General features: G+C 67.9%; 1 protein-coding gene across 1 annotated transcript; it reads left to right on the top strand.

The window, feature by feature from the left end:
* Window positions 1–472: 472 nt before the first annotated feature.
* LOC105310784 (zinc finger and BTB domain-containing protein 46) lies at window positions 473–1564 on the top strand (the record flags this gene model as incomplete). Its single annotated transcript, XM_011386895.2, has 2 exons — window positions 473–476; window positions 594–1564. A coding segment is annotated over exon 2 (940 nt), but the record flags the coding sequence as incomplete, so codon positions are not given.
* Window positions 1565–2062: the final 498 nt, after the last annotated feature.

The following is a 2062-nucleotide window of genomic DNA, read 5'->3' as shown; positions in this document are numbered from 1 at the left end:
GTGCAGGCAGAGGCGGAGACGGGGTGATGCGTCTGCAAGCCCAGGGCTGCCAAGGGTCGTTGCCACCAGCGGAAGCTGGGGAGGCAGGACACGGCCTCCCGTGGGGCTGGCAGGGGCAGCAGGCCTGCCGACACCTTGGTCTGGGACGGGGGCCTCCGGCTGCGCTAGGGCAGAGTGATGTGTTCCGGCCGCCTGGTGGGTGGCACTTTGTCCCTTGGGAGCTGATGCAGAAGCAGAGGGAGGGGCTGTGGTGGGCAGGGCGGGAGACGTCCCCGGATTCAGGGGCCGGCGGCTTCCCGCGGAGAGCCCGGAAGCACCGGTGCCCTCGTGTGCCCCCCCCCCCGGAAACGCCTGGGGCTGAGCCGGACGCAGGCCAACCTCCCCGTGGACGTGCGCGGGCGGCGGCGCCTGCTCGGCACGCGCTCCTCTTCGTGGCTTTAAGGACGTTCCTTCGAGGGTGCGGGACGGGGACACAGGTCGTCCAGCCCCCGGTTCCCGTCGGGGTGACAGAGCCCCTCTGACTGCTCGCGGGCGCTTTCCCGGTCCCTGGACCGTCTGCCGCGTGCGCCTGACTCTCCCCTTCTCCCCCGCAGAGTCTGTAGAAGAGGCGACCGCGGACTCCCGATGAACGACCGGAAGGAAGATATGGAAATCGCGTCCCACTACCGGCACCTGCTGCGTGAGCTGGACGAGCAGAGGCAGCACGGCGTCCTGTGCGACGCGTGTGTGGTCGTGGAGGGCAAGGTCTTCAAGGCGCACAAGAACGTCCTGCTCGGCAGCAGCCGCTACTTCAAGACGCTGTACTGCCAGGTGCAGAAGACGGCCGACCAGGCCACGGTCACGCACCTGGACATCGTCACGGCCCAGGGCTTCAAGGCCATCATCGACTTCATGTACTCCGCCCACCTGGCCCTCACCAGCAGGAACGTCATCGAGGTGATGTCCGCCGCCAGCTTCCTGCAGATGACGGACATCGTGCAGGCGTGCCACGACTTCATCAAGGCCGCGCTGGACATCAGCATCAAGCCGGACGCCTCGGACGAGCTGGCCGAGTTCGAGGTGGGCGCCCCGTCGGGCAGCAGCACAGACGCGCTCATCTCGGCCGTGATGGCCGGAAGGAGCATCTCCCCGTGGCTGGCACGGCGCACGAGCCCCACCAACTCGTCCGGGGACTCGGCCATCGCCAGCTGCCACGAGGGGGGCAGCAGCTACGGCAGGGAGGACCCGGAGCCCAAGGCCGACGGCTCCGACGACGTCTCCTCGCAGTCGCTGTGGCCGGGCGACGTGGGCTACGGGTCCCTGCGCGTCAAGGAGGAGCAGGCCTCGCCGACACACTACGCGGGGAGCGAGCTGCCCTCTGCCGGGGCCGGCGCGGCCCCGAACGCCTTCTCCGAGCAGGCCGCGGGGGACGGCTGGCAGCCCACGGGCCGGAGGAAGAACCGGAAGAACAAGGAGACGGTCCGGCACATCACACAGCAGGTGGAGGCCGACAGCCGGGCCGGCTCCCCCGTGCCGTCCTTCCTTCCGACGTCCGGCTGGCCCTTCAGCAGCCGCGGTGACGCAAGTAAGCCTTCGGTTTCTGGCAGGTGGGGCGCGGCCGCCCTGGCCCCGAGGGGCTGCGCGTCCTGGGCCCTGGGCTGCTCCTTTTGTCGCCGACGCGGCACGTTTCCGGCCGACGCCGGTGGCTTCCTGTGGGTCGCTTTTCACAGTAAATTGATGTGAGTGCAGGGAACGTGACCAGCATGTCCCAAGGGCCAGCGTAGTGCTGGTGCCTGGGGCGGGGCTTCTCTGGGACCGAGGGGGCTTAGCCGGAAACGTGGGTGACACCCGGAAGGATCCCACAGGGTAGGTGTGAGGCCGGCTTCTCTGCAGAGCTTTTCACGTGTGCTGGTCGGGTGGATTAACTTTACAAGGTTTAAACGTTAAAAGTTTTAAGAGACGACGATGAGAATTAACGAAGCGCCGTGAAGGCGGGGTGGGGGAGGGGCGGGAGCGCGTCCCGCGGGCCTCACCTGTGCTGGGTCGTGATGGTGAATGTGGAACGTGGCGTCCTGTGCACCTG

The sequence above is a fragment of the Pteropus vampyrus genome, unplaced genomic scaffold (genome assembly GCF_000151845.1).
Source record: "Pteropus vampyrus isolate Shadow unplaced genomic scaffold, Pvam_2.0 Scaffold11473, whole genome shotgun sequence".
Taxonomy (NCBI): Eukaryota; Metazoa; Chordata; class Mammalia; order Chiroptera; family Pteropodidae; genus Pteropus; species Pteropus vampyrus.
This window is presented reverse-complemented; position numbering and strand designations above follow the sequence as displayed.